At 41.0% G+C, this 12,500-nt stretch overlaps 1 protein-coding gene across 10 annotated transcripts in view; it reads right to left on the bottom strand.

Moving 5' to 3' along the window:
* Positions 1–12,500, bottom strand: part of Bap111 (Brahma associated protein 111kD) — a 204,230-nt gene that overhangs the window by 15,214 nt on the left and 176,516 nt on the right. For 7 of the 10 annotated variants that reach the window (XM_068393572.1, XM_068393571.1, XM_068393573.1 and 4 more), the window contains 2 exons: positions 7,867–7,995; positions 7,587–7,759 (listed from right to left, as the gene is read on the bottom strand). In XM_068393572.1, the coding sequence (XP_068249673.1) occupies positions 7,587–7,759; positions 7,867–7,995 (302 nt within the window). The remainder of the gene's footprint in view (positions 1–7,586; positions 7,760–7,866; positions 7,996–12,500) is intronic. The other 3 variants (XM_068393576.1, XM_068393575.1, XM_068393574.1) reach the window with 2 other exon arrangements.

Genomic DNA, 12,500 nt, shown 5'->3' with positions numbered 1-12,500 from the left:
CTGTCTTCCTCACGAAGCCCAGCGATCCTCTTAGGATGCTGAAAGACTCCCAGGAGCTGAAGTATGAAGGGTTGCAACCCATACTAACAGGACCTCATCAAACCCCTAATCTGGGCGCTCTCAAGAAATGACTTTGACCACCCGCCAAATCAACCAGGATGCGAAAGGCTTCTTAGCCTTCCGTACAACCCATAAAAAACAATATTAAAAACATTTCAAGAGACAGATTAAAAAGGATATTGGAATTAGGGAAGTGTAGTGGTAGAACCCTCACCCACTACTGCACTCGCTGCTACGAATGGACCCAGTGTGTAGCAGTCCTCGTAAAGAGTCTGGACATCTTTCAAGTAAAATGACGCGAACACTGACTTGCTTCTCCAAAAAGTCGCGTCCATGATACTTTGCAGAGATCTATTTTGCTTGAAGGCCACGGAGGTTGCTATAGCTCTAATTTCGTGCGTCTTAACCTTAAGCAAAGATTGGTCTTCCTCACTCAAGTGGGAATGAGCTTCTCGTATTAAAAATCTGATAAAATATGACAAAGCATTCTTTGACATAGGTAAGGATGGTTTCTTAACCGAACACCATAACGCTTCAGATTTACCTCGTAATGGCTTAGTACGAGCTAAATAGAACTTAAGAGCTCTAACGGGACATAACACTCTTTCAAGTTCGTTGCCTACGATCTCTGATAAGCAAGGAATATCAAAAGATTTAGGCCAAGGACGAGAAGGCAGTTAATTTTTGGCCAGGAAACTAAGTTGAAGAGAACAAGTGGCTTTTTCTGTAGAAAAGCCGATGTTCTTACTGAAGGCATGAAATTCACTGACTCTTTTAGCCGAGGCCAAGCACACCAGGAAAAGAGTCTTAAGAGTGAGATCCTTCAGGGAGGCTGAATGTAATGGCTCAAACCTGTCTGACATGAGGAACCTTAGGACCACGTCTAAGTTCCATCCAGGAGTAGCCAAACGACGTTCCTTAGAGGTTTCAAAAGACCTAAGGAGATCTTGTAGATCTTTATTGTTGGAAAGATCTAAGCCTCTATGCCGGAAGACCGAAGCCAACATGCTCCTGTAGCCTTTGATCGTGGTAGCTGAAAGGGAGCGAACTTTTCTCAGGTGTAAGAGAAAATCAGCGATTTGGGCTACAGAGGTACTGGACGAGGATACAGATACTGACTTGCACCAGTCTCGGAAGACTTCCCACTTCGACTGGTATACTCTAATGGTAGAAGCTCTCCTCGCTCTTGCAATCGCACTGGCTGCCTCCTTCGAAAAGCCTCGAGCTCTAGAGAGTCTTTCGATAGTCTGAAGGCAGTCAGACGAAGAGCGGGGAGGCTTTGGTGTACATTCTTTACGTGGGGCTGACGTAACAGATCTACTCTTAGAGGAAGACTTCTTGGAAAGTCTACTAGCCATCGAAGTACCTCGGTGAACCATTCTCTCGCGGGCCAGAGGGGAGCAACTAACGTCAACCTTGTCCCTTCGTGAGAGGCGAACTTCTGCAGTACCTTGTTGACAATCTTGAATGGTGGGAATGCATATAGGTCCAGATGAGACCAATCTAGAAGAAATGCGTCTATGTGTATTGCTGCTGGGTCTGGGACTGGAGAGCAATAGATTGGAAGTCTCTTGGTCATCGAGGTTGCAAAGAGGTCTATGGTGGGTTGACCCCAAGTCGCCCAAAGACTCTTGCACACGTCCTTGTGGAGGGTCCATTCCGTAGGAATTACCTGACCCCTCCGACTGAGGCAGTCTGCTAAGACGTTCAAGTCGCCCTGGATAAACCTCGTTAACAGGGAGATGCCTCGATCTCTTGACCAAATGAGCAGGTCCCTTGCGATCTCGTACAGCGTCAGGGAGTGGGTGCCTCCTTGCTTGGAAATGTATGCCAAGGCTGTGGTATTGTCGGAGTTGATCTCTACCACCTTGTTTCGAAGGAGACTCTCGAAGTTCATCAAGGCCAGGTGGACTGCCAAAAGCTCCTTGCCGTTGATGTGCATGCTCCTCTGACTTGAGGACCACAGACCTGAGCATTCCCGACCGTCCAGGGTCGCACCCCAACCCAAATCCGACGCGTCCAAGAATAGTACGTGGTTTGGGTTCTGAACTGCTAGGGAAAGTCCCTCTTTCAGACTGATATTGTCGTTCCACCAATTCAGGCATGCCTTTACTGGTTCGGAGATCGGGATTGAGACCGTCTCCAACGTCTTGTCCTTTTTCCAGTGAAAAGCTAGATGGAACTGGAGAGGTCGAAGGTGTAGCCTTCCTAGCGAGACAAACTGCTCCAGGGATGATAGAGTTCCTACTAGACTCATCCAATTCCTGACTGAGCATCGTTCTCTCTTCAACATCAGTTGGACTTTGAGCAGGGCTTGCTCTATTCGGGGGGCAGACGGAAAAGCCCGAAAAACTGGACTGCGAATCTCCATCCCTAAATACAGTATAGTTTGGGATGGAATCAGCTGGGACTTTTCCAGGTTGACCAAAAGTCCCAATTCCTTGGTCAGATCCAATGTCCAATGAAGATCCTGCAGACAGCGATGACTGGACGAGGCTCTGAGAAGCCAGTCGCCCAAGTATAGGGAGGCTCGGATTCCCGATAAATGGAGGAATTTTGCTACATTCCTCATAAGCCTCGTAAACACGAGAGGAGCAGGACTTAGGCCAAAGCACAGGGCCCGAAACTGGTATACCACATTGTTGAAAACAAACCTCAGAAAAGGTTGGGAATCTGGGTGTATGGGGATGTGGAAGTATGCGTCTCTTAGGTCGAGAGAGACCATCCAGTCTCCCTTTCTGACCGCTGCTAAGACTGATTTCGTGGTCTCCATGGTGAACTTTGTCTTCGTAACAAAGACGTTGAGTGCACTGACGTCTAGCACCGGTCTCCAACCTCCTGTCTTCTTCGGTACCAGGAAGAGACGGTTCTAAAACCCCGGTGATTGAAGGTCCGAGACTTTCACCACCGCTCCCTTCTCTAGCAAAGGAGACACTTCTAGTTTCAGGGCTTGTCTCTTTGACTCCTCTCGGTACCTGGGAGAGAGGTCGATGGGGGAAGTCGCTAGAGGAGGTTTGCGTACAAATGGAATTTTGTACCCCTCTCTGAGCACCTCACAGATTGTTGGTCTGCGCCCCTCTTCTCCCAGGCTTGCCAGAAGTTCTTGAGTCTGGCTCCTACTGCTGTCTGAGGCTGCGGGCAGTCAGACTCTGCCACGTGAGGACTTGGCTCCTCTCTTCTTTCCTCTCTTTCCCTCGGCACGAGTACTTCCCCTGCTGGGAGCTCTGCCACGAAAGGGCGGAATAAATCTGGACGCCGGAGTGTCTATCCTAGGTCTTGCAGAAAAGGATGTCGAAGGAGTCCCTTTGCGAGCAGAGGACGCAACCAAGTCATGGGTGTCCTTCTGCACGAGTGAAGAAGCTATGTCCTTAACCAATTGTTGCGGGAACAAAAACTTAGATAAGGGAGCAAAGAGCAGTTCAGATCTCTGACAGGGAGTAACTCCTGCCGACAGAAAAGAGCAAAGGGACTCTCGCTTCTTTAGGACTCCCGACGTAAAAGAGGAGGAGAGCTCATTGGAACCATCGCGGATGGCTTTATCCATACAGGACATAATAAGTAAGGAGACATCTCTATCAGCCAATGAGATTTTCCTACTTAAGGCTCCCAAACACCAGTCAAGGAAGTTGAAAACTTCAAAGGCTCTATAAATGCCTTTCAGCAGATGGTCAAGGTCCGAGGAGGACTAACTAATCTTCGAGCGTCTCATGGCTAGGCGGCGGGGAGAGTCTACAAGGCTTGAGAAGTCGCCCTGGGCAGAGGCAGGGACTCCCAAGCCGAGAACTTCTCCCGTGGCATACCAGACGCTCGATCTAGACGAGAGTTTAGACGGAGGGAAGGCAAAGGCCGTCTTCCCCAAACTCCTCTTGGTTTCCAACCAGTCGCCTAAAAGCCGTAAAGCTCTCTTGGATGAGCGAGAGAGCACAAGTTTTGTAAAGGCTGGCATGTCAGCAGGTACGCCTAGAACAAACTCAGACGGCGGCGAACGAGGAGCAACAGCGATGAAGTGATCGGGAAACAACTCCTTAAAAATTAACATGACTTTCTTAAGTCCATTGATGGAGGAACTGTTCTGGGTTCGTCTATATCTGAAGGATGATCCTCAGGCTGAGGGTCAGCAACGTCCTCATCTGAAGGATCCTCATCTGACAACTGCTGAGAAACAAGCAAAGGGGTTGGCAATGCTTGACACGCAGCGTCCACACGCACTGGTGCATTAGTAGCGGACCAGGACGCAACGTCATGTAACTGCTTGACAGTCTGTGAACTGTCAACAACAACAGGTGCGTGAGGACGCACGGCGTCCACTCGAGACTGTTTTGACTGCCTAGTCTGAGCAGTCAAAACAACTCTAGACTGCGGTGGTTGACGCTCAGCGTCAAAACAAGTCAACTCCGATGGTTGGCGAACGTCCTGAACGTCAACAGGAGCATTAGTAAGTGGCCTAACGTCCAAATGCGGCTGAAAATCCACACGAGACCGCATCGAGTGAGGCTCTACATAACGTGACTGATGTGACTTGGCTACGCCAACGTCAACAGGACGCACGAAGGTTCGTTTGGGCGGCTGAAGGCCAGGATCTCGATGAGATAAACGGCTAGGCTCAACGGGAACCTTATCGGCAGAATAGTCTTCCATAAGGGAGGCGAGCTTAGTCTGCATGTCCAGCAGTATAACCCATTTAGGGTCCACAAGAATGGGTGCGGTAAACGACGGGGTTAACGTCTGAGACGGCACAACCTTGCCTACACCAAGACTTTCTGAGCCTGTGTAACGTTGCTGCTTAGGCGGCGAGCAGTCATCTGATGACTGCAAAGGGTCAGAACTGTCCCAATGACTACATCCAGGACGCTGGACCTGTCCTGAAGGGACCGACTTTCGCTTAAGGGGCCTAGAAACCTTGCTCCACGGTTTCTTATGCGAAAAGCCTTCGGAAGACGAGGAGAAAATGGGCTCTCTCGTCTTATGGTAGGGGCGATCTTGGTGAGATACGCCTGATACCATAGAGGGAACGTCTGTTCGCTGATCAAGGCCTCTCGAACCCATAAGTCGTACGACATTACTTCTCCCCTGGGCTTGGGAGCTTGCAAGAGGTCTCGGACTAGGTGAACGACAGGCACGAACAGACGAACCCTCGGTCGCAACACTGTTCACAACACTTTGCGCACTAATCACTTTCCCACTATTTTCCGCTGTGGCACTCTGACACTTAAGCTCCTTAACGTCAGCCATGAGTTGATTACGATCAGTTGCTAACGCTTCAACTCTTTCCCCCAAGGCATGAATAGCACGTAACATGTCTTGCATAGATGGTTCCTGAGTGCCAGAAGGGGGGTTAGGTACAACCACTACAGGGGAAGGATTAGGTTCAGGGGCATGTGGAGAGGAAAAATCTACTGATCTAGAGGAACTTCTCCTTACCCTAGCTCTCTCTAGCCTACGTGCATACTTATCGTATTCGAGCCAATCGAATTCCGAAAGGCCCACGCATTCCTCACACCGATCTCCCAATTGACAGGTTTTACCCCGACAATTGGAACACACAGTATGTGGGTCGAGAGATGCCTTTGGAAGACGCCTATTACAGTCCCTAGCATTACACTTACGAAATCTAGGTACTTGTGAAGGGTCAGCCATTTTGAATTAGTCAAAGAAAGTCCAAAAAAAACAATCCAAGTCATCAACAATTAAATCTGATCAATAAAGAGTTCAAGAGTTTAAGTTGAGGAAAAACACCTGCACTGCGAAAGCTCAAACCAAAATGAAGTACTTCACCAAATATGTTGAGAAAACTCCAGGTTATACAGCGAGTATTGATACGTCTTGTCGTCAAGGTCGACAGAGAAGAATTGAAGGGTTTGTTTACATGCAGGAGTGGTATCTGGCCGATAGTTGGCGCTGGTGGGCACACCCGCAACCTTCATAGCGATCGCTCGCGAGTTTTTGAGTGTGTTTTCTGTCGAGCCGCTGAGCAGCAGCTATTATATATTCACCGGCTAAGTTAAATATTTAAAAAAGACTGGTAACATGCATATAATATCAGAAATATAAAGTAAAATATTCATTAAGTCTGAGGAAGTCATTTTAAATCTTGAAGGTGTACAAGTTTCCAGATTGAAGCGCTGACTTTGTATTCTTATTTATATCAAGTAAGCTGTGCCATACTTTAATTACATTTGTATCATATATGAACACTTACATTTAAATTTCTTTAGCATGGCACATCCCCAAATTTTGGGAAGTAGCAGACATAAAAAAAAAGAAAAAAAAAAAAAGGGGTATTTTTTCTCCTACTCGGTTCTCTTTGCCTGACGAGGGACTCAGGTGAGTTTGGTTGGTACTTTAAGGGTGCCATAGCCCACCCATCCCCATTTTCGACCACAAATGAAGTTTCATGTGTTTAATCCCCTACTGCCTCTACCTCCGTGGATACCAAAGTGACCCGAGGTAGCAACAAGGCGTATTCCTAGCACGCTCTTTTGCCTTTCTCACATCTTTCCTCCTGTCACCGAGGGGTTTATTCACTTCTTCCACCCACTTTCCATCAATTCCTATATTCACCCCCTTCTTCAGAAGATGACCATTTTCCATCCTCTCTACATGGCCAAACCACCTCAACACATCCATATCCACTCTAGCTGCTACTCAATTTCTCACACCCATTCTCACCCTCATTACTTTGTTCTAACCCTATCAAATCGAGATACCCCAGCCATACTCCTCATACACCTCATCTTGAACACATTCAATTTGTCTCTCCGTTGCTTTCATTCCCCACAACTCCAATCCATAGATCACAGTTGGTACAAATGCTTTTTCATACAGAACTCTCCTACATTCATCCCTAATCCTCTATTCTTTACCACTCCCTTCACAGCTCCCAACATTTTAAATCTGTTTCCACTGGACAATTTGCAGCAAGAGAACCCAAGTAGTTAAACTGATCTACTTCCTCAAGTAACTCCATTCACCATGACATTCAATTTAGCACCACCCTCCCTTCTTGTGCTTCTCATAACCTAACTCTTCCCCACATTAAACTAGTAACTTCCTTCTCTAACACACCCTTCCAAACTTACATTTAAGAGAACAATAAATCTTAAGACATTGTAGATATATATGAGCAAGGTTCTAAAGTACTTTATTGTCTATTGTGTCATTATAGGGAACATATAAGTCACAACATGAAGACATTTCCATCCTACTTCCAAATTCATCCTATGGCTCATCTCTTGGAACCAATTATCGATGTAAAGTAGGATATTACTGTGCAGTACAGGTATACAGTTTCAGGTTACCCTATTTTGAATACTGTACTGATAATTTCAAGTTCAGATGTCAAGCTGATAAGAGGTTCTAGTAGTTTACTAATACTGTATATTTATTAAAACAGTACACCAATCTTAAAGATAAAAGATACCAAAAAGGCCTTAGTAGAGGTTAAACTTTGACATGATATGCAATACTCTTAACAAAGTACTCTACATACAGAATGCTTACCCTTTCAAAAAATTTAAATTTCTTACCTGGTGCATTGTTAATGATTGAACTTGTCGTCGTAGAACAGTAAGACGCTGGCTTGTCACTACAGACCTCACATCTGGAACTACTGTGTCACTAAAAATTTCATTGATCAAGCGATGATTACGTACATACCTTGCATGAGAAACATGTTTAACACTTAAACCATCATCGTAATCTGAAAAAAATAATAATAAATAAGAAAAAGATTCTACATTACACATAGTATATGACCACATCAACATACAAAACATGAAACTGCATTTAATCAAATCATTTACTTACCATCCTCATCTTCAGCTGGTTGAATATCAATACGTCTGTCAAGTTTAGTTCCAACAGCTGCGGAGCTAGCGGAGCGGTCCAGGACTTCCTTCTCTTCCACTGCTGCCGTTCCTGCTGGGTGGTAAAACCCTAATCAGTAAAGAAACAATGTGATTTCATCAGCAGGTGTAATAGAATAATAATAGGTGATTTAATTAGGAATTACATTTATATACCTCAACTTTCAAATGTTATTACATATGGATTTCAGTCAAACTTAATTCTGTTTTATAAAGACTAAGATGTAAAATCTCTCAAGAATAATCAGGAGTAAAACAATTTCTGTCAATGCTTACTAACTTGTCAATCTACTATAAAATCAAATTAATCCATATAAAAGTTATCTTTTTATATCTGAAACTTGAGATTATGGAGCCTAACCTGCAAATCAGCCAATAAAGAGGCTATAGCTTTCCTGATTAAGATTTAAAACAACAAAATATCTCTTCAAAACAAACTATGTAAACGGGATTCCATGCAAATAATTCCACAACAACAAATTCTTAGTATATTTGTACCCTTGAGTAGAATGAAGTTTAAGCATTTACCTTTATCTACTACCCACACTTCAAGGTTATTTATAAAATAAATACCATAATGAGCTAGAAAGAAAATGAACTCCAAACTAGATATAAAGAAAAACTAACTAAATATTTTCTTTATGGTTACTCTAATACGTTTCCCAATTTCTAAACTATGACAATGCAAACAAGCAATTGTGTAAAATCTGAAGTAACTCCAGAAAAGATTGATTACTGCTGGAAGAAGTGTAACAAGCTCAACATAAATTTACGGCGATTACAAAAAAGTAGATTTTTGCTCCAAAAATGTTCTTTAACAAATTATCTGTAAGAACCCTTTAAAATCTGAAGAGGAAATAATTTCTTTATGACTACTTCAAGCTAATCACTGAATCAATACCTTAAACACGGATAACATTAAATAATATGAAGTAAATGTCACATCCGATAAAATGCTCTTTAGGTACAAAATATCATGCCATTAATTTATCTTAGGATTATGTAATGGAATATCACCCCTATTTGATTCACTACCAAACACTTGCCAGAGCATTTCAAATAAAAGGCAAACTCCTTTACAGTATTTAGAAATTAATCAGCAACTTATCCTTTCTCAAGAAATGGACTTTTAATTTACACTTATCAAGATATTAACCTGTAACTAATCCTTTATCATGAAATTAACCTTTAACTTCTTTATCAAGGAATTATCCTGTAACTTATTCTTTATCAAGAAATCAATCTGTAACTTATCCTATATCAAGAAAATGAACAGCAAATGTATTGCTTTTCTTCTAACTAAAGGTTTGTCAAAATGCTTTCAAATTTTTCAAAATCTTTTCTGAGCATAAGTATTAGGAAGTTTAACTAGACCACCAAGTTAAAACACTTGAGTAACCCTTGATATAGATAAAATTAATCGTTACTTATAATCTGTACAGAAGTTTCCAAGTACATTTTTCATACAATAACACCATCATATGTACTATATTCAGTATAATATCCCAAAATTTTGCTCTTAGGATGTTCTGTGATGGAGATAAATTTAAAGTGTTCTGAGCACTTTGTAGTCCATAGATACAATTTTACATGTAATTCAGTGGATTTGAAAATTGCTAATCTTTATCTACTAAGCTCTAAAATTAGGGGGTTGAAGTATTAGCAAACAAAATTGGATGCTGGACTGAAACTCTATATAACCCAACCAACTAACATATCCTTACATATACTGTCCAACTTGGATCTTTAGCAGTGGATTTTCCATATGTAACATGCAATATTTGATAATGTCTAGTATTCTTATATTTTTTAAATTCTTGCTTCTTTCTTATTCCCATAGTAAATTATTTTCTCCACACTCATCTACAATGTTCTTTCAAATATTTCAAAGACTGAAAGGCAAATATGGTACTGCTAGAGTGAATTATAAATCAAACCAAGTGACATGTTAAGCAAAGATTAAAGGAAGAAAATACTTTTTCCACATGAAAATATGTGCAGGTTCCAAGAGACAGAATGCCTCACCGGAAAAACTTTAGTTTGTCAGAGCTTGTTACAAACTACTTCCTTTTACAATCTAGGTACCTTTGACAAAAGCAAGATTAATCTTTACTCATTGCTGTATAATAGTACTGAATCTGTAGATTACTGCTCAACATGTGTGACTTACAGGATGATTATCCAGGAAAGCATGTTGAGAACATTTAAGAATTTTAGTGCCTCTTCTGACTGACTGACTGGCAGTATTTTAGCCACATATAACACAAAGATCTATAGGGAATCAAGAATAACAAGACTTCCTATGACTCACTAATCATTTCCCCAGTTATCCACTGAAATGTTATGAGCACACATGACAATAAGAAAAATTTGATAAATGACTGAGACGGCATCTTACTTCAGGCACAAGTACCCCTATCCAATAAAAACTTATCATGTATTGCTGAACTTCTATACTTCCATGGCCCCTAAATAAAAACTAAGACACTTAACCCCTTCACTACGAGGCCGTGGATCCGCTACTCAAGCTATATATGAGATTTGTCACCATCAGTTATACTTGCTCACTTACTCTATAACAACCTACATTTCCATGTTCATTTGTTTTACTGCTGATTACAGAATAAATTTGTCAAAAGTTTGATTTATTTTCCATTATATTTCACTCTAACCGAAATATTTTTTTCATTTATTGTGAAGTGATTATCGAATACAGTATTCCAGAAATTGGTTTTATATAATTTTCTCAAAAGTAATGGTAAAGCACTGTGATTTTGTGTAAAAAAAAATAACTTAATAGTCATTGAAGAGATTGTTATTCCGTAATAATTCCATGATAAATAGCCGTCGAAAGATATAAAACTACTTGGCAGTAATATCCATTTGTTTCCTTATAATTTATAAGGTGCACAATATACATAAAAAATGAGGGCAACAGAAACATATTTCTGGCACACACACACGAGAGAGAGAGAGAGAGAGAGAGAGAGAGAGAGAGAGAGAGAGAGAGAGAGAGAGAGAGAGAGAGAGAGAGAGATAATATAAATTTAGTTCATTAGACATAAGGTTTGTTCGTTCGTCTGTCATCCCACCTTATGTGTAACTGTCACTATGAACAGGATCATTTCTGTTTTGGGCATTTCACGTTCTTGGAAATAGAGACTGTGCATGCCAGAACACGACGAATACTGCATAGAATGACAATAAATGAAAATAATGATAGTAAGAGCTTTTACTTGTGAAAACAATGAACAATACTAATATGAAATATATATATGACATGATGATATTTTGTAAAAATAAGTTAAAAAAAAGAATAAGATAAAAAACAATCTTGTCGTGTGTCAACGCCTTGCATTACTGGTGATACGTTTTGATTACGCTATGGGTGAGACTTGTGGGAGTCGGAGGGGGAGAATTGAAGAACACTATGTAGTAAGTCTGTGTAATGCCAACATAGAAATACACAAAAACAGACCTTACGTAATCACGAATAATGACAAGAATCATAAGTATTTCGGTTGTTGGAGCGAGATATAAGGATCCATACATTTCTAAGCTGGGGGTGTCAGCGGGGTTTGAGTAATACATCATGTAGGGAATGTCACCATTGGCTAGAGAGTATAGTGTGATTCAACTATGATAACATAAAAACAGACTAAAATAGCTCTTACACAATTTGAAATAAATGCTAGAATCCAAAAGACTTTGTTGATTGATAGAAGAAAGGAGGAGGGGATAATATTAGGGAGAGGACAAGATTTTTTAATGAAATTTCCTGAGAGTGAACTGTGTGGGATATACAACCATGTGCTATACGCTTTTGTAGCATATACGAGTAATACTGGTAATTTTAGCCTCCATATGGTTTATATTTGTAACTTGACTTATAATGCTGATGATAATAATGATGATGATGTATTCGGACGTCATCGTCTCTATCACCAGGCATGTTTTAGACATATAACGACATCATCGTTGCGAAGGGGTTAAGAACGGTATAAGGCTGTGGTAGATACTCAACTTCGCCAGGTACGTACATTACAAATGTAAACTACAGTAATACCTATCTATATATATAACCTGAGATGGATAAGTGTTAACCTTTAAATCAAGACTACTGTACAGTATTCTGACAATAACTGGGAGGCTAAGAATTATCTTGTAAAAAATTGGAAATTAATAAAAGCCATACTAAAATGAATTTCAGGAAAATCAGCGACAATTGTTGTGGCCAAGCTACACGATTTAATGGTTAAACTAATTCCTCCACCTTATAAAATAAAAAATAAATTGTATATGTCAAAAAACATCGATAGAATATCCTCCTAATCCCATTACCTACTTTAATACCTACTTCAATTTCTTACATTAGATACATTAAACATTTTCCAATATTGAGAGCATGCTGAATTGTGAAAAAAAATTACATTTTTATCTGAGATGAGATTACAGTAATACCCAGCAGTACGTCATTTACTTGTTCAAGAAGTGGTCGTTTATCCTATTTTGTTTTTTTACATATACTAGATGCATTGCCTTTAAAATAATGCTGAAATGTAAAACTGATGTAAT

The sequence above is a fragment of the Palaemon carinicauda genome, chromosome 19, assembly GCF_036898095.1.
Source record: "Palaemon carinicauda isolate YSFRI2023 chromosome 19, ASM3689809v2, whole genome shotgun sequence".
NCBI lineage: Eukaryota > Metazoa > Arthropoda > Malacostraca > Decapoda > Palaemonidae > Palaemon > Palaemon carinicauda.
This window is presented reverse-complemented; position numbering and strand designations above follow the sequence as displayed.